The sequence below is a fragment of the Staurois parvus genome, unplaced genomic scaffold, assembly GCF_062004578.1.
Source record: "Staurois parvus isolate SC_StPar_1 unplaced genomic scaffold, SC_StPar_1.0 ptg000734l, whole genome shotgun sequence".
Lineage (NCBI taxonomy): Eukaryota > Metazoa > Chordata > Amphibia > Anura > Ranidae > Staurois > Staurois parvus.
In genome coordinates this window covers 2,978,402-2,997,144 of record NW_028318530.1, presented here as the reverse complement: position 1 = coordinate 2,997,144, position 18,743 = coordinate 2,978,402, and the positions used below count along the sequence as shown (strand labels likewise).

Here is an 18,743-nt window from a genome sequence, read left to right as displayed (position 1 = left end):
AGTACACTTTGTTGTTTGGTGACCTTTATCTATGGTGCTGTCATTAACTTCATTTGTGTTTTTTTTAGGTGCGGTTTATTACAAAAATCTGGCATCCGAATATTAGTTCAGTAACCGGAGCTATATGTTTGGACATTTTGAAAGACCAGTGGTAAGATGACATCCCCCGGATGTGAGTAGTGTACTGATGGGCTGGATAATAGTTTGAAACAAAAATAGCTGTTTTATAGTGAAAGAAACTTGGGCCTTAGCCAGAACACTTCTATGGGCTCTACTGACAGAGCTGTCTGTATCTATAAATATTTCCTAGCACAACATTTTATCTTGGCTTCTGCCCTAATGCAAAGAAGCTGATTTTTAAGACATGAAATAATTTTTTGTCTACTTTCTTTGCCCCACTTGAGCTCCAGAAGATTTCACCCCCTTGATGACCAGGGCATTTTTTGCTATTCAGCACTGCGTTACTTTAACTTGCAATTGCGTGGTCATGCCATATTGCACGCAAATTACATTTTATCATTTTTTTTTCACACAAATGTAGCTTTCTTTTTGATGATATTTGATCACCACTGTTTTTTTTTTTTTTTTTTTTTTTTTCTGTGATTTAAACGGAAAGAGACCAATATTTTTTATTTTCTGTCATAATTCATATCCAATGAAATCAATATATATATGTTTGAAAATTAGTAAACTCTGACGTGCTGACGGCCACCTTTCTTGAGTCCTTAAAATGCTAGGACAGTGCAAATACCCCACAAAGGAACAATTTTTCGGAAAGTAGACAGTCCAAGGTGTTTAGTAAGGAGCATGTCTATTTTTTTTTTTTTTTTTTTTTTTTTTTTTTTTTTGAAGTCGTAATTTTTTGTCACAATTTCTTTGAATATGAAGAAATTGCCTAAAATTTTTTTTCTCACACAAAAAGGGAAGTTCCGCTTTAAGGCTTCATCCCCTGATCCATGCTAAGGATTGGCACTTTTGGGGAGCGGGGGGCGAGGGGTACCCGAATATGACAGGTACCCACTCTCTCACTTCCACTGCGATCGCCTAGGTGATTGGGACAGAAGAATATGGGATCATTCACAAAGTGTAGCACTACTCGTGCATGCACAGTGACCACCCAGCTGTGAAGCCACAAGCTGTCACAGCTGGGTGCCCACACTGAAGATGCTTGCGCCAGGGACACAGGACGGCCGGGTAGTCCGGCCGGTGTGAGGGACAAGTGAGTGTCTGTTTCTTAAGTCAGCAGCTACAGTTTTTGTAGCTGCTGACTTATGTTTTTTAGTTTTGACTGGACCGCCGCTTTAACAAACTGTCACCAGTGCAGTACAGCATGATCATATGATTGATGTGGCAGTGATCAGGGACACTGCCTGGTAACAGTAAAAAAAAAAAAAAAATCAGTTTCTTAAGCATTTTTTTTTTTTTCATACTTCAGTAGTTCAGTGTCGCCATAATAACACTGTACTACTCTGGGGGGGGGGGGGTGTTATCTTGGAATTCCTTTTATTTATTTTTTTTAACACATTTTGTTTGTTGTTACAATAAATATTGTAACAGCAAAGTTTTCAACTGTCATGAATGGGTTAAATTCATGACAGCTGTGATTGGCTACAGCTAATAACATGGTACAGGGTGCTATAATCAGCCCAGGTACCATATAAGAGCTTTGGGCCAATCACAGCATAGGAAATACAGCTCTTATGAATGAATTAATTTATAACTGCTTTGTTGACATTGTGATCATGTGATCGCATAGCAGCAACATGACCACCGGGCCCCCAAGTACTGTGGACTGTCAGCAAGTGGTTAAAGCAAATGGCCTTCGTAACTTTACTAAATCTGCTCCTATATTCCATAAGAGGCATCTCTAGGTGCCTTCATGTCAGCTGCACATTCTTCTAGATTACCCTAAGAACCCAGAAAACCAGTACACATGATGTGACTCTAGCCCTTCCTCCTTGGTATCCGTATTGGTTAGTGATGCTGCCTATCACAGGAATTGGCATATAGTAAAGTACATGTGGGGGCAGGCCAGACCACAAAGGCAGCTCATTCTTTACTTATCTTATGACCTGCAAATCAGGGCTGACAGGTGCTACAAAACGTATTCACGTTTTAAAATACTTTTAGTCCACGTATACACTTTAGGATCATTTTGGAGGGAGTAGCTGTCATTCTGTTTCTGGGCCCACCTACGCTTTTGACAGATGTGACAAGAGGAGGAAGAGAAGTAGTCACCCAGCTTTTATTTTTTATTACATTTTCTTAACACAGTTAGGCAGAGCTTGTTGGGTTTTTTCTCTTCTTCATAGAGATATAGAATATAATATTTTCAATGTAATGCCTATCCAAGTAAACAGAGTACACTTCAAAGTGCACATTGAATTCTTAATAAATGAGGAATGTTGGTAAACTAAATGGAACACTGTGTCTGGTAAAAGAAAATGTGTCTCTCTTGTCCTCAGGGCGGCAGCCATGACGTTACGAACAGTGCTGTTATCGTTGCAAGCTCTCTTGGCTGCAGCAGAACCAGATGATCCACAGGACGCCGTGGTTGCCAATCAGGTAAGGCTCATTATGTCTTTCCATGTTGCGTTTATGGGCACCCCTTTATATGCGGTAACTGCTAAGCTTTCACCTTCATGTAAATTTTAATACAAACCCATGCGTTGGTGGCATCTGGAGTACATTCCATGATTCTGGCAGTATGGTGCCAACCCAACTTTGATGCTCCTGTAGCTGTTTCTATCAATATCGCCACAGTTACCCTCTCAGGTTGATGGTTCTTCTTTGAAGAAGTTGAGAGGAAAATCTCTACTTGAATATGCTTTTCTTGATCAAGATCCAAAAATAGAACAACCATACATACCAACATGCTGCAGCATCAACCCCCGGTCAGCTCTAAGCCTGAGAACTGAGAGATCACTTGACTGTTGATTGTTTAGTTCTTGGTCTTCCTGGAGCAGAGAGTGGTGACTGTCATTCACCGCTCTCTGCTCTGCCTCTCCTGCACTCACTGGAATGCTGAGCTAGCAGGAGGTTTGGCATCTGGATAGATGCCAACAATATGGTCAGGGTTCTTAAAGAGCCTGGAGTGGCTCTGCAATGTCTGCTGGGGGCGGATTTTAGCAAGTAAGTCCTCTCCTGTGACCTAGAAGAGAATTATGACCAAAAAAGCTTTGGCCATACTTTTTTTTTTTTTTAACTAGGCTGTCCTTGTTGTCGCAAAAGTATGCAGGTCCACATAATGTCTTGGTCCACATAATGTCACCACTACAAAATCACTGCGGCATTTGCCCTCATATGAATCCCGCCCCCACCTCACCTCCCTCACCCTCCTATTACTACTAACTTCCGGAGACATCGCCCCAAACCCTGGCCCTCCACCATCAAACTCCAACCCACCAAAGCAGTAGCCTCCCCTCTCTTGCCTCAGCGGCAACCCTCACTCTCTTATCTCAATTCCCCTGCTTCCAGGTGCCAGCCCCTCCCTCTTATGTGCCTTCTGGAATGCCCGCTCAGCCTCTTACAAACTTTCTACTATCAATGACCTCTTCCTCTCCCACACCCTCAACCTTCTTGCTGTTACTGAAACCTGGCTCCAGGATTCCGACTCTGTCTCCTCAGCTGCACTTTCTCATGGTGGCCTCCTCTGGACTCACTCACCCACACCCAGTGGACAAAAAGGGGGCGGAGTCAGACTTCTTTCCCCACAAAGCACGTTCCAGGTTCTTCCTGCCCCTCCGTCTCTGTCCCTCTGCTCTTTTTGAAGTGCGCTGTATTCATCTCTTTTCTCCTGTTTGTTTGAGGATCGCAGTCATCTTCCGGCCTCCGGGCCCAGTTTCACGCTTGATGACTTTTCGGCATGGCTACCTTACTTTCTCTCCTCTGAGGTGCCTGCCATAATTCTCGGTGACTTTAACATCCCAGTCAATGTTCACACCTCAGCCACTTCTCACCACTTCTCAACTACTCAACCTAACACAATCCACCACCCACTCCCAATGGCAACACCCTCGACCTTGTATTCTGCCACGTATGCACTCCCTGTAACCTCTCTAACACCCCTTTTCATCTCTCTGATCACAACTTCTTCAGCTTCACACTCTCCCTGCCTCCTACCTCCCATGCCTCCAGCCACCAAACCATTACCTGTAGAAACCTCCACCACCTGAGTCCTGACCTTCTTCACTCTGCTACTGAGTGCCTCTATGATAAAATTGCACCCCTGTCCTACCCAGACCTGGCCACATCTGCCTACAACAACTATCTATCATTCTCCCTGGACGCCCTTGCTCCTCTCTCTACACGCAGAACCAGGCCTCGCCTGTCACAACCCTGGCAAACAGATGACACCATAAGTTTCAAGAGACGCAGCCGCACTCTTGAGCGAGCATGGCTTAAAACTAAATCCCTGAAAGACTTGACCCTCTACAAATCCGCTCTTCTCAAATACAACTCCAGCCTCCACGCTGCTAAGCAAACCTACTACAACACTTTCATCAAGACCCTCTCATCCAATCCTCGTCAACTCTTTTCTACCCTTATTTCCTTACTCCACCCCCCACTGCCTAAACCCTCCAACTTACTTACCTCACAGGAGATTGCCAGTCATTTCAAGAACAACATTTACACAATTTGTGACAAGATCTCCAGTGTCAAGCTTCCTCCTTCAACCAGCATACTAGGCCCAACACCACACTCAACACTCTCCTGCTTTGACCCTGTTACCACCAAGGAAGTTACTGAACTCCTTTCCAAGGCCCACTTTACCACCTGTCCCCTGGATCCTGTCCCCTCAAGACTGTTGCAGCCTCCTTCCTGCTCTATCCTAAACTTTCTAACCCACATCCTCAACCTCTCACTCTCCATGGGCACCTTTCCCTCCCCACTCAAACATGCACTGGTTACCACCATACTCAAAAAAAACCCCTCGCTGGACTCCACCTGTTTGAATAACTTAAGACCCATCTCCCTGCTCCCGTTTGCCTCCAAGCTTCTCGAGCGCCTTGTTCACAATCGTATCAACTGCTACCTCACCGACAACAACAACCTTCTTGATCCCCGACAGTCTGGCTTCCTCCCACAATATTCCACTGAAACTGCCCTACTAAAACTCACTAACGACCTACAAACTGCTAAAACCAATGGCCATTACCCCATACTCATACTCCTTGACCTTTCCTCTGCCTTTGACACAGTTGACCACACTCTGCTCCTCAGTAAATTCCACTCCATCGGCCTCCATGACTCTGCTTCTCTCCTGGTTCTCCTCTTGCCTTTCTCAGCGCACTTTCAGTGTCACATACAACTCCTCCTCCGCTTCTCTCCCTCTTTCCATTGGGGTACCCCAAGGTTCTGTCCTTGGGCCTCTCCTTTTCTCTCTCTACACCTCCTCCCTGGGCCAATTGATAACCTCCCATGGCTTCCAATACCACTTCCATGCTGATGACACCCAGATCTATCTCTCCACTCCCCAGCTCACCCCCTCAACCTCCTCACGTATCACAAATCTACTGAGCGACATATCAGTATGGATGTCACACCACTACCTTAAACTCAATCTTTCCAAAACTTCCTCCCCCCCTCCCCCGACCTCCCCACTCACGACTTTACCATTAACATCAACAGCACAACCACTGGTCCTTCCCCTCATGCCAGGGTGCTAGGCATAATCCTAGACTCTGACCTCTCCTTTGGGCCCCACATCCAATCACTGGCTAAATTCTGCCGTCTCAACCTCCAGACCATTTTCAAAATCCGCCCCTTTCTGACCAATGACACCACAAAACAACTCATCCACGCCTTGGTTTTATCCCGCCTTGATTACTGCAGCTCCCTCCTCACTGGTTCTGTACTGAAATGTATTGTAATTGTACTTTCTCCCTTATATTGTAAAGTGCTGCGCAAACTGTTGGCACTATATAAATCCTGTATAATAATAAAAAAATGTGAAGGTTAAAGAGTAGATAATAGATGTTTATTGAAAAGCTTCCACAGCTGTGACAGTGTTCAGAGACTGGACATTGTCCTGACACACACCTAGCTGCCATTTAGTATGTGAAAGCATTTGTGGTTTATTAGCTAAGCATAGAGAGGGACTTTCCACTAGTTTTTTAAAGTGAAAAAGCACTTTTAAATTGATTACTTTGTTTACTGATTTTTTGTTTTGTTTTGTTTTTAGTACAAGCAAAATCCAGACATGTTTAAACAGACAGCTCGGCTTTGGGCACATGTATATGCAGGAGCGCCTGTCACTAGTCCAGAATACACGAGAAAAATAGAAAACCTTTGTGCTATGGGTTTTGATAAAGTAAGTTGTGTACTTGTGTATTTACTACAGTGGAACAATTTCAGTTGTTTGGTCTTTTCAGACTAGAGAGTGCTGTTTAATTTTCAGCAAGGGTCTGCTATCTAAATAAAGCTTTTGTTGCATTTTTAAGATTAAAATGCAGTAAGCGGTAGTTTATGGTACCCATGACCACCAATCAGACACAGCTGTCTAAAGGACATTGAACTCCTGAAAGATACTTTTACAGTTCTTAGGGCAAAAAGATATCTCTGCTGTCTTAAAAAAAAAAAGGCTTACAACAATAGCTTGTGTGGTTCACTGGCCCCTCGTCTCCATCCTTGATGATATTGCTGACATTGAAAGCAATGCAGAGTAGGGGCTCATAATGGAATGCAATATAAAAACCATATACAGCACACTTATTCTGTGGTCTATCAAGTTTTGTTTTTTGTTTTTTTTGTCAGCCCTAGTGCTTATTTGTTGGATCCATATTTAACCCTTTTGTGTGGCCGATTGTAAACTCCTATGGCCTATTCTGGAAAGATATTAAGTCCTCTTCCTTGTGTATAGCCAGTGTGGGGATCTGACTATAGCTGACAGACCTGGGTCAACCATAAAACTGTATGAAACTAAACAATACCAGATTGAAATGCATCCTCATTCTTCTGGTACAATAATTATTATTGTAATACAATGCAAACATATCAAAGTAAGTATTTGTTTCCCACGCAGGGGAAATGAACAAATAAAACTACAATAGTAAAATTTATGCTTTAAACATATAATATTACAGACTGACCAAGACTAACAGGGCCAGGCCAGTACCAAATGAAGGACCCAAAGGGTTCAAACCAAGAACCTTGGGGAGTGCAGATGTCAGAGGAAGGGGATGGGGGGGTAAGAAGTAAAGGAAAAAGGCAGGGAGAGCCCCAAAGAAAGAAAAGCAGCACAGAGAGAGAGAGGAAAGGACAAGGGCCAGGAAAAAGAGCAAAAAATCCTGCATGCTAGCAACTGGCAGGGCTCCCATACAATCCGGGGGCAGAGTTGGAAGGGCATATGACCACCAGTGGTCTCAAACCTTCAGGAATTTGTAATGGGTGTCATGAAGAATTCTAGTAATTTTCTCATGGATCATTAGGGTAGTCAAAATGCTCTTCACTTACGCTAGCTGGACTGAGGGTTTTTCCATGCTCTGGCTATTGCCCACTTGGCAGCTATAAAATGGTACGTGGCCAATTTCTGCTGATAGGAGAAAAATCCTGGAATTGGACAGTGTAGAAGTGCTTATCTAGCATCTTTGTGAAAAGGTACATGGAAGAGGGTTGACAGAAGGGCGAAGATCCTAGACCAGAAGCCCACTAAGCAGGGGCAGGTCCACCAGGTGTGAAGCTCATCCCCGCGTTGGCCACAGCCCTGAAAACGCATCCCCATTCTTGATCTCCCTTTTAAATTAGTAGGTGAACCACTTGCCCTTCGGAGGATTTACCCCCCTTCATGACCAGGCCATTTTTTGCAATACAGCGCTGCATTACTTCATGATGAATATGAGTTTATTGAGGTTTTATAAAATTTAACAGAGAGGTAAAAGCCGTCTTTATAGACGTTAACAATAATAAAATACAAAATCGAAAATACAGAATTAGGGTTAGGAGGAGTAGAATAAAAAAGGGGAACGCAATAATATCCACAGTAAGCAAAGAGAGAAAGAAGGGGGGGGGTGCGGAGGATAACATGAAAAAAGGAAAACCGTTAAGTTAATAATAAACAATAACGCCCTGGCACTAGATGATGGCAGTAATTGACAACAAGTACAAAACCTGCAGCCTCATATAAGTTGGCCTATATTTATTATAGGCAAGTCTGGGCCCCAAGGGAGTACAGGTAGCAAAGGCAAGGAGAGCAACGGAGTAATAATAAAACTGTGGAAGGCCTTACCATACTTGAAAACAGAGACTAGCCCAGGGGGAAAAAAAGGACAGGGTGTACTAGCGATACCCATTGCCTTATCTTATCCAGTCTAGTGCCAGGGGAGAAAAAATAAAAGGGGGAGGGAAGGTGATTAAAGGGGGGGATAGAAGGGGTGAAACAAGAATAGGCTCGCCTGAGCAAAGATGCCCAAGGGCCTAACAGACCATTAGGGACCAGAGAAAAAAGAAAACTCCCGTTCAAGCAGCCAAGAGGTCGCGTAATACAGAAGATTCTCTGTATACAGTTGTGTTCAAAATAATAGCAGTGTGTTGAAAAAAGTGAATAAAGCTCAAAATCCTTCTAATAACTTTTATTTCCTGCATTGGGAACACTACACATTCTATTCCAAATCAAAACATGAAGAAAAATATATCAAATGTGTGTTGTTCCTCTAAAAACAAATTGAAGAAAAGGGAATATTACTGTTCAAAAAATAGCAGTGTTTGTATTCTTCTTTACAAACTCAAACATTCACTATATAAACTGAAAAATGTTTGTTTGAAGATTTTTCTTTCCTTTGAGTCCCTTAATTAATATTTAGTTGTATAAGCACTGTTTCTGAGAACTGCTGTACATCTGTGTTACATGGAGTCAACCAACTTCTGGCACCTGTGAACAGGTATTCCAGCCCAGGATGATTGGACTACATTCCACAGTTCTTCTCTATTTCTTGGTTTTGCCTCAGAAACTGCATTTTTGATGTCACCCCACAAGTTTTCTATTGGATTAAGATCCGGGGATTGGGCTGGCCACTCCATAACGTCAATCTTGTTGGTCTGGAACCAAGATGTTGTACGTTTACTGGTGTGTTTGGGGTCGTTGTCTTGTTGGAACACCCATTTCAAGGGCATTTCCTCTTCAGCATAAGGCAGCATGACCTCTTCAAGTATTCTGATGTATTCAAACTGATCCATGATCCCTGGTATGCGATAAATAGGCCCAACACCGTAGTATGAGAAACATCCCCATATCATGATGCTTTCGCAACCATGCTTCACTGTCTTCACAGTGTACTGTGGCTTGAATTCAGTGTTTGGGGGTCGTCTGACAAACTCTCCGGCCACTAGACCCAAAAAGAACAATCTTAATTTCATCAGTCCACAAAATGTTGCTCCATTTCTCTTTAGGCCAGTCAATGTGCTCTTTGGTAAATTGTAACCTCTTCAGCACGTCTTTTTTTCAACATTGGGACTTTGCGGGGGCTTCTTGCAGATAGCTTGGCTTCACTTAGGCTTCTTCTAATTGTAACAGTCCTCACAGGTAACTTTAGACCTTCTTTGATCTTCCTGGAGCTGATTGTTGGCTGAGTCCTTGCCATTTTGGCTATTCTATCCATTCGAATGGTAGTTTTTCGCTTTCTTTCACATCTTTCAGGTATTGGTTGCCATTTTAAAGCATTTGCGATCATTTTAGCTGAGCAGCCTATCATTTTCTGCACTTCTTTATATGTTTTCCCCTCTCCAATCAACTTTTTAACCTCCCTGACGATATGATTATTTCAGATTTTTGGTGCTGAAAGCGGTACCATTATTTTGCATGGAAATATGTAGTTTTTTTATTGTAGGCTGTAATTTTTAGGAATAACTCACTGAAATCTGTCCGAACAAGAGTCTATTAAACATTCCGGGTATGATAAAATTTGAAACACGAAATCATAAATTATAATTTAATAAATAATCATAAAAAAATAATATAATAATAATACATTTAATTCAATAATATAATCAAACCGAAAACACTGAAATTTGAAATAGAGCACCAAGTTCATACATTGCTGAGCAAAGTCGCAAAATCGTTTTCAGTGTCTGATGACAAATTTCCCCACAAATTATTATCACTCAATTCTGCAAGTGGTTCTGATTTACTATCGCTGTTCTCTAGCTGGTCCAAACCCGCTTTTGACCTAAAGGGACACTTTTTGGACGCCATGGACGTTTCTCAGTTTCCAGGCAGAAAGAACAGACAAAATGCAGGCAGGGCACAGGACAAAGCACTAGGGACAATATGTATGTGAAATGGGTTGAAACAGCAATGTTTTACTATGAAAAATTTGTTTTGAAAAAAATGACATTTTTTAAAATTTTCAAATTTCCCACCGCCACCGGCGGCGCCCGTACGTCCCGACGTCACAGGGACCGGTACACAGAAGCCGGATGCCGGCATCGGCCGGAGGAGATGGCCGGGGACGCTGCAGGGGACACATCGCGGGAGCGAAGGACAAGGTAAGCTCTGCAGGGACTCACTATGCAGCGCTGCATGGTAAGCCCGAGTGTAGCTCAGGGTTACCGCTTTTGGCACTGACATTTTACCCCGAGCTACACTTGGGAATACCGCTAGGGAGGTTAATCAAGGTACGCTGTTCTTCTGAACAATGTCTGGAACAACCCATTTTCCTCAGAATTTTCAGAGAGAAATGCACTGTAACCAGCATGTACAACATTTGCTGCCTTCCTTCCTTAAATAAGGGCAATAATTGCCACCTGTTTTTCAAAGAATGAATGACCTCACTAATAGAACTCCACACTGCTATTATTTTGAACATGCCCCTTTCAATTAGTGATTCAATTACACAGAATCAGCAGCATGCATGTCATGACTGTTGGGTCTGTTGGATTTCTATTACTCTACTACACCTGCTAGTAAATTATTTGTCATGTAGAAATATAATTTCTACCAAAAACAGTGATTGATCAGGTTAGTGATGTCTGACTGCTATTATTTTGAACACAACTGTATATTCCAGGGGAGCCAGGTCTGGTGACAGCGTTCGTAAGTGCCCAATTCCTGCGCCAGGAGTGACTCCATGCATTTAATATGATCCATCTCCTTGACCCACTCTAGAAGGGTCAGAACACAATGCATTCCCCAATGGTGGGGGATAGTCAGTCTGGCAGCCGTCAGACAATGACATACTGCGTTACATTAACTGACAGTTGGGCGGTCATGCAATGCTGTATGCAAATAATATTGTAATTTTTTTCCCCACTAATACAGATTTCTTTTGGTGGTATTTGATTACCACTGCAGTTTTTATTTTTTGCACTATAAACAAAAAAAAAAGACAGAGGCTGTTTTTCAGTGTATGGTACCGGCAAACTTCATGTCATTGACGGAAGGATGAATGGAAAAATGTACCAACACATTCTTGATAAAAATCTGCTGCCATCTGCCGGGATGATGAAGATGAAATGAGGGTGGACATTTCAGCAAGACAATGATCCCAAACACAAAGCCAAGGAAACTCTCAATTGGTTTCAAAGAAAGAAAATAAAGCTGCTAGAACAGACCAGTCAATTACCTGACTTGAATGCAATAGAAAATCTATGGAAAGAACTAAAGATCAGAGTTCATAGAAGAGGCCCACGTAACCTTCAAGATTTGAAGACTATTTGTGTGGAAGAATGGGCCAAAATCACACCTGAGCAATGCATGCGACTAGTTTCTCCATACAGGAGGCATCTTAAAGCTGTCATTAACTAAAAAGGATTTTGAACAAAGTAGTAAATAAATTTCAGTTAGCATATTCAATACTTTTTCCCTATGTCATTCCATTTTATTACACATAACCTGATTTCTTAACTTACTTGTTTTGGTGTCTTTGTATGTATGGATTGCATGGGTTCTTCCCAACGTGGTAAAAAATGTCATGTCAATAGCACCTTTAGAAATATATTTACTAAGAAAAATTGTGACGAGTTCAATACTTGTTTTACCCGCTGTGTGTGTATTCCTTTTTTTTTTTTCCTTTTAATAAGATGTGGGCTCCACTAACACATAGAGCATGCTACAACTCTCACTACTTTTCTTTTTCTTCTTCAGAATGCAGTAATAGCAGCTTTGTCATCAAAAGCATGGGACGTAGAAACTGCAACAGAATTACTCCTGAGTAACTGAGAGAGGTCACCTGATCCTGCTCGCCCCTTCCCAAACAGCACGCCATCTGTTATTTTTAGGATTCTGCATCAAAGAAAAATCCACAACACAAAAACGGCACTCCTGCGTGACAATGCTATTTAAACCGTTCTGGAGACTGATGGGAAAAGAAACTGCTCTGTAAATATGGCAAATTAAATGTGTAAATTAAACAACAACCAAACGGAGGGGAAGGGAGGGAGGGGGGGTGAGCATCCTTTTTTTCTTTTTTTTTTCTTTTTTTTTTTCGTTAATATTGTAAAAAACAAAAAACAAACAAAAAAAACCAGAAAGAAATCTTGGAGCTGAACCAATGGGAAAGAAAAATATGCATTTGTGTTTACTGTGTTACCGAGAGCGGCACAAGGGCCCATTATGTTTTGGTTTTCTGCTTTGATCTCCTCCACAGGAGGAGAAACCTTGGCAGACTCATTTTTTGGAGAGCTAGGCCTCCTATTTGCCATCAATGTCTACAATACTGCTAGTACCAACCATTCTTTGTGTCTGTGGACTTGCATGCATGTACACCGTATGGGTTAAATTCATTCATCAGAACAATTCATCTGAAATATGTTTAGTATTTTTTGAGTTTAGATTGATCATTCTTTTTCTGGCTTGCTGGAGACAAGAAGATGATCACAATGACAAATTCATACATCTAGCCATGGTGGCTTGTTTTTTTTTCCAGCCGTTTGTCAATAGGAATCCGTCATGAGGGAAGATATGTGGTGGAGAAAAAGCTTCCATCCTCTGGCACTGTCCTCTCCCCAACATAAAGGCCTAAATGGTAGATCAGCTGTGATATCAATCCCCACTGGGATTTCTTGATCACTGTTGGAGATGGTGAGCTGTTGGAACCAATCATAAGACCATCATGCTTTATCTGCTCTGCCATAGAGCTAGTGTGTAGACCAAGAGTGGCCACTCTTATTAAGGGAAGGAACTGCTTGTAAGTTCGCATGCCTTTCCTCACTACAGATTCCCCTTCTCCAAGTCCCAGCTGTTGCTCAGGAGTGCTGGAACTTGTAAACTTGCTACAAACTGACCAACTCCACAACACAGATAATGCTTTAAGGATGAAAGGAGCCAATTAATGAGAAAGCAAATTCAATGATTTGTCTTTAGCTCTTAAACGGACTCTAAAACCCACAAATACAAGTGGCTCATAGTCATTGAAATCATAGTGTGCATTCGCAGTGGTTTCCTTATGTAGTTCGACAAGGTGCACTTGACATTTACTGTAGAGACGACTTCCTCCGTGGTCTTTGACCAAATTAATCTTAACTTTTCCAGATGTTTAACAAATTACAGACCATTGCTAAAGCTGACGGGTATTTATAACCAGCAGTCTACAGGTTTGGTGATGCATGCTTTTCAGACTACATTTGTAGGCTTTGTAAACACAGGCAAGACCGAGTACAGAGGGCTATTATGCTCAATCAGCTTTCCAAAGCTGTCCTAGTGGGAGATATGTGGGATCAGATGTGACCTGAACACTGCTTATACCTTTTTGACATATTGCAGCATGATGTGAATACCTTAGTCTAGCTACAGTATATGCTACGTAACTGTGTTATGTACACTGTTCAGACACTCCTTGGGAGATGCTCAGTGGGGGCTGCATGTCCTCTATTAAAACTTTAAATATGCAGTTTATGATCATGGCCTGTGACTGACTACTTGTGCTGTGTGAATGTGGGAATACTAGACCTGAAACACTGGAAGGTACATGTTTGTGCTTGATTGTAGCATCACATTATTGTGCGCTGTTCTGTGTATGTGCATCAGGTCTGGTAGGCTCACGTTGTCAGCATAGCCATTGATTTCAGGCAGTTCTAGATTAAATTAGTGAAATGAATCTGTGTAGCTGTTTTTGGTCTGCCACGCAAGAGCAGAGAGTCTTGTATAGCAGATATATTTCAAGTATCAAACACATGAATTCTGCTGAAGACTTTCTGGGTTTGATGCATAAATTTGAGTGACAAGAAATGTAATGAGATTGAGGTAGGTAACAAAATAAATGAGTAAATAAATAACCCAATCCAAACACTCGCATTGAGCTCCACTGAGAAATTAAAGAAAGTGTTTTTTTTTTTTTTTTTTTGTTTTGGCTGTTGCTTGAACAGTAAATACTGCTGCTGATTTTAGTAGCCTTTGGTTTCTGGAAGTTGTCCTTGGGCCTCAGCAACATGTACATGCTCTGCAAATTTTCTTTTAAGAGCATGGATGAGTGATTCAGTTCCTGATCAAAGTAAGCAGCTGGATTTCTCCATACTGTTGTCAGAAGTACAAAACATGCACAAATGGTAAATCTCCAAAGGGCACGTTTAGGAACCGATATCCAATCAAGTCTCAGGCCTCATTCTGCTTGTGCTTCTTCTATAGAAGAGCAGAGAAGCAGTGTGTTTTCACAGGCAGTGTTCGGCCTGCAGTTGGGCCACACTCCTAGTGTGCCATAAGTCTTAGAACACAATAGGCAGCTGCATGACCACCACATTACAATGCCCTGACCCTCAGCTGCAAAGTGTGAGCTGAGCCATTAAGTTCAATAAATAGTATAATCGCTGGCGTTTGCAGGGTTATTGTCAGGGGTTATAACTGTGTGCAAAGCACTCACAAACTGCTGGGAAGGGCCCCTGTGTGATCAAGCCTTTAAAACAAGTGCTTACATGACTGTACAGGTGGCAACCATTCCCATCCATATGCCATATTTCATTTTTTTTTAACTTGTCTGTTTGCTGTTCTTTCTTAATTGTGCAGATAGACACCGGAATATATAAAGATTAAGGGTTCACAGATTAATGAGATGTGAATCCTTGCATTTTAATGAGCTGCTGCAAATTACCTGAATCCATAATTCCTCTTCTGTAATAAACAGTTGATGAAATCAAGTAAGTCTTTGACGCCTATTTTTTTTATTTTGAAATTAAGGTTTGCTATAAGACATAAACAAGATAATTTGCTTACTCATATCTTGGCCTTTCTCAGACATGTTGCCAATTGCGTCTCTTAAGATGAATCTGGTACTGAAAGTATGTTCTTTACCTTCATATTTTGTAGGTCTGTGCCATTTGCAGTAGCCCAAATAACTGTTTTAAAGGCAACATTAAGCTATCAGACTATTGGAGTAATTTGCATACCTGTGGTACATTCCACACCATCTGACAGAGGTTTGGTATGTTTGGAATAGTGCAACAAATAAAGTTTAAAAAAAAGAAAAAAAAAAGAAAAAAAAACTTCCAAAATATAAATGTGTGTGATTTTTATTTATTACTATTGAGAGTGTTCAAAAGATTGTCAATATTGTTTTTTTGTGATATTTTAAACAATGTATATATAAATACTTTTCTGCCTAAATTAAAGCAAATGGAAAAATATGGATTTAATGGCTTACCAAGTAGGAATGTGATATTGTATAAGATTTGGCAGTATCTAAAGAAAGAGCTAAAACCGTTCACAATATACGTTGTTGCTTTTGTTAACTTGAGAATCTGGAAGCTGCCATTCCTGACCTGAAAATGCTAGGTGCCTGTCTGCCTCTGGTCTCAATACTTTGTCACTGACCTGGAAGAAACTGATAGCAAGTCCTAATTCAGTGGTTGTTGAGTCAGCAGCTTAGAGTATTTTATATTATATATATATATATATATATATATATATATTATATAGTATATGTTTCCTTCAGGGCTCATTCACACTTTTTCATTTTGGAGCATTGCTTTCAGTGACACACAATAGTGCTAATGCATCTGCTTTGTGTTAATGTGTGTGGGGATGTAGGTGTGAATAGTCACCAAGGAAACAAAAAGTGTCAAAATCAGATGTTTTGCTTTTGTTTTATTTTTTTTTATGTGCTTTTAGTTAATAGCTGAAAGCATTTCAGTTTTGCATCAGCTGGGACTGATTCGATATACTTTTTTTTTTTTTTTTTGCTTAGTATATATAATGAAGACATCAGTCCTGTATACTTATTGCTGAAGCTCTGTCATGAAGAATAACAGATGTGCTCTTTTTCGAAATGCGGTGTTTAGGATATGTAACATTTTGCTTTGTTAGTCTCGTGTTTTGGCATTTTTTTTTGAACATCCATCAGTAGTGTTTAACACTTGGGGAATACCAGTAATATTTGGACTAAGAATTTATATTATATCATTTTATACCTGTACATGCCTATTGATGAAATATCTATATTTGCCCCAATATTTTACCAGATACTACCTACCAGATACTGCTCTTCTGCATTTCTCTTCCTAACATCCTGTGTTCCTTAGAATGCCCCAAAGTGAAAATAGTTGGGGGCTGCCATTGCTGACCCCTCCTAACTATCATACTTACCCTATGATTTTATTACCTTAAAGCAGAGCTTGGCAAACCCAGACACATGCTCAGGAGGGGGTAGTGATGCCTTCACTGTTGGCACACGAAGATGTTGGCTGTAAATGACGACTTCTTATGCTGTCAGTTACAAAGACTGGCCCACCTTCCTGACGTTGGTGAAAGCAGCTGGAGACTGAGGCCACGCTGCACTAAGGAAACCAGCCATCCACACTTAAATGTAGATGAGATGCTTATAACCCCTGTCCGGTTTTTTTTTTCTTATGCCATCTGTGTCCTATTACAGAGATTTTCCTTCACTTCCTATCCTATAGCTAAACAGGAAGCGAGCAGAAATCCCTGCAAATGAAGGAAGTTCCTTGGGGACCCCAGTTTACCATTGGAAGAGATCCCTTCTATTACTTTTCTGGATACAATACCATTATCAATGAAAGAAAAGAAAACCCCAAATTTTGTAAACAGGACAAATAGAGAGGGTGAATCTCCCTAATGGTGGCACAGACAGTAATAAAAACCTGGCAGGGGTTCTAATCCCTCTCCACTCCAAAAAAAAAGTTTTGCCTTTAATAATACTTTACGGGACAAATAGGCCATTTCTTGCTGTCCCTTGTTAATGTTATGTCTCACGTGGACAGGAGCAGGACAACTCTCCTATAGGCAGCAATGGTAATAGGGAAAAGAGCCACTGCCACTTATATGGGGGGGGGGGTGGTCTTTGCGGCACGTCAGCAGCACTGTAAATCTGTTGCACCTAATGAAATGTGCATAATTTTATGGAGCCCTTATTATTTACATGCACATACCATGTTATGCATCTTTCTATAGTTTCCCATGTTATTGCTGCTTCTCAAGCCTTCTACTTGAAATTATTATTATTATTATACGGTATTTATATAGCGCCAAAAGGTTTGCTCAGCACTGTACATTATAGTGGGGGACAGTACATGAGACAATACAGTAACAAAACAAAACACGAGGGGTTCAAGGGCCCTGCTCTTTCGAGCTTACAATCTAGGAGGGAGGGGATAGTGGTACAGGACGAAGTGGCTGTGGGGGATGGAGTGGTAGGAGGAGTGTAATAGATCAGCTGTTAGGTGAGGGCGGGGTAGGCTTCCCTGAAGAGATGGGTTTTCAGGGTGCGCCTGAAGATGAGGAGGTTAGGTGACAGTCTGATGGATTGGGGTAGAGAGTTCCAGAGGATGGGGGAAGTCCTGGAGAAATCCTGCAGGACCTGTGTACACTAATTGAAGGATTTCATTTGCCATTAGCAGTACAACTATGAGTGCAAAAATTGAAAAGTAAGGTTGGCAACAAACTGATTTTCCTTTTTTTGTTCAGCCTGCAGGCTGAAATAAGCTCACAACTGCAGTGGCAGTTGCTTGTTTTGCTTCTGTGTTGCACAGCACGCTCCCGTATTTTGTGGAATACTGATAGAGCTGCCCACTTATTTTTACTGAACTTTTATATGGTCTGTGCTTGCTCTGGAGGAGAGCAGGGAAGATATGATGTCTCCACAAACAGTACCGGTCTCTTGCCCAATGCTATCATACAGGGAGGGGGGTTATTAGCCACCTTGTGATAACAATAACATGAAGTGCCAAATAAAGTTTTAAAATATAGAAAAAAAAAAAAACCCTGTTGCTCTATGCACACACAAATGCAAACGCATGCATAGAGCACATGTGTGTATGTAAATGATTGTGCCTTGCATGTGATATGTCACCACACACTCCAGAGTGAAAGCAATAATTCTAGGTATCTCATTTATGGTCTGTTCTAACTTGATGAGCTGTAAAGACATTCAAAATGTTGCCAAATTGATCATTTTACAGTAAGTACCATAATTAATTGCCATTTTATGACTGCATGCAATTTTTGAGGCTTGACGTATTTGACATTTATTTGGATCGATGCTACCTCACCTTTTTTATTTTGTACAAAAAATTGGGGATTAAATTAAGTTGTCTATTTTCTATTTTTTATTTTTTTTCTTCTGAAAGTAAAGATTTTATAAATATTGCGCAAATACCTAACAACATATTAATTTTTATTCATCTTTTTATTCCACATCCTTTGTCAGAAAATGTGTAATGTTCTGGGCGTTTTAGGTAATTTTTTTGCCAATAATGCTGTTTTTAACAGAGGAATGAAAACCTTGCTTCCACTTTTGTAGTTAAATTTTGCTATATGTATGTACAGTGAAGGAAATAAGTATTTGATCCCCTGCTGGTTTTGA

The 18,743-nt window shown here is 41.2% G+C and overlaps 1 protein-coding gene across 1 annotated transcript in view; it reads left to right on the top strand.

The window, feature by feature from the left end:
- UBE2K (ubiquitin conjugating enzyme E2 K) overlaps positions 1 to 15,423 on the top strand; it is a 47,482-nt gene extending 32,059 nt beyond the window's left edge. Inside the window, exons 4-7 of the mRNA XM_089654029.1 lie at positions 69 to 151; positions 2,466 to 2,565; positions 6,185 to 6,313; positions 12,080 to 15,423. Coding sequence (XP_089510155.1) covers positions 69 to 151; positions 2,466 to 2,565; positions 6,185 to 6,313; positions 12,080 to 12,154 — 387 coding nt within the window. The 3' untranslated portion in view covers positions 12,155 to 15,423. The remainder of the gene's footprint in view (positions 1 to 68; positions 152 to 2,465; positions 2,566 to 6,184; positions 6,314 to 12,079) is intronic.
- The last annotated feature ends 3,320 nt before the right edge of the window (positions 15,424 to 18,743 follow it).